Source organism: Gekko japonicus, unplaced genomic scaffold (assembly GCF_001447785.1).
Source record: "Gekko japonicus isolate JY-2015 unplaced genomic scaffold, Gekko_japonicus_V1.1 scaffold1577, whole genome shotgun sequence".
Taxonomy (NCBI): domain Eukaryota; kingdom Metazoa; phylum Chordata; class Lepidosauria; order Squamata; family Gekkonidae; genus Gekko; species Gekko japonicus.
The window spans coordinates 168648-169945 of NW_015168699.1; the positions used below are offsets into that span (position 1 = coordinate 168648).

The following is a 1298-nucleotide window of genomic DNA, read 5'->3' on the forward strand; positions in this document are numbered from 1 at the left end:
TGGCCCAGCTGCATGCACTGACTGCCCCTGGGTGCTCCAGCTGTCAGGGAGGGTGATGTGTCCCCGCCCCCTTACCTCATTTCTCCTTCCTATTTGGAAAAGTGTTTGTGTGTGTGGGTGGGGGGTTGGATGTGGGAAAGCCTCTGCCCGCTCAGCCATTGCTGCCATTACCCCTGCCAGAGAGTGGAGCTAAAGTTGCCAACTCTGGCTTGGGAAATTCCTGGAGATTGGGGGGCTGTGCCGGTGGAGGCTGCCGTGGGACGAAAGGCGCGAGCTCCGCAGGGAGGTGATGCTGTGGAGTCCATCCTCCTCCAAAGCTGCCATGTCGTCCAAGGGACCTGTTCTCTCTGTGGTCTGGAGATCAGTCGATCTGGGAGGGTGGCAACTCCAGGCTGAGTGAGCCCCTTCTTCCCCCACCCCCCCGCCGACCGGTCCGGCGATATCCCCCACCCTTTTGGAAAGGCGGGCCCGGCCTGCTCTAGTCGCGTCCCCAGCCCCAGCTCTTCCCAAGTTCTCTGGCCGCGCTCCCTTGTTCTCCCCGCTCCGCCGCTGCCTCCGAGCGCGCATGCTCCCGAGAAGGAGCCTTTCCCTCCCCCTCCCGCCCTTGCTGCATCCGGGCAACTCCGAATTAGCATTGACAGCCGTGGCACAACTTTTTCCCGAGGCAAAGTGAAATCAAGGCGCGCACTCGGAGGAAATATAGTCCCTGCCGTTTTTAAGTCTCTTTGGTCCCCGTTGGAGGGGCGACCGGGCTCCCCGAGGGGACTGGCCGGGTCCTGGGAGGGGCAGGGGGCCGCCTAGGGGCCCATGGGGTCGGTTGACTGGGGGTCGGCGGGGGGGAGCCTTCCCCCCTAGTTTGGCGGAAAGTGAGTGATTTGTCTGTGTCCCCAGCAAAGAGGCAAAGAACTTGCTTTGCAGCCCGAGTAGTTGTTTCTTTCGATTGTTGTTGTCGCTTTTTAAAAAAACTCTTTTTTTTTTCCTGGTGGATGTCCCGTTTTGTTTTGTCAGGGTGGTTGTTGTTCTGGTGGTGGCGGCGGCGGTTGCCAAGGGGGGCCCCCAAAGCCCCCTAAACTTCCCCGGGATTATTCGCAAGTGGGAGCAAAAGTGTCTGGCAAGTTGAAAGGATGGAGCTGCACAGCTTGCAGGAGGCGTTAAGAGTGGAAATCCAAAGTCATCAGGTAACGGCAGAGGCAGCAGCCGCAGGAGCCGAAAGAAGCCGGCCCGACATGCTGCCCCCCGCGTGGCTTCGGGTTCTTGTCGCAGGGGCTATCGATCGCGGGGGGGGGTATGTGTATGTG

The 1298-nt window shown here is 60.4% G+C and overlaps 1 protein-coding gene across 1 annotated transcript in view; it reads left to right on the top strand.

The window, feature by feature from the left end:
- Nucleotides 1–1124: 1124 nt before the first annotated feature.
- PHF21B (PHD finger protein 21B) overlaps nt 1125–1298 on the top strand; it is a 242321-nt gene continuing 242147 nt past the window's right edge. Inside the window, exon 1 of the mRNA XM_015415485.1 lies at nt 1125–1178. Within this exon, the coding sequence (XP_015270971.1) occupies nt 1125–1178 (54 nt within the window). The remainder of the gene's footprint in view (nt 1179–1298) is intronic.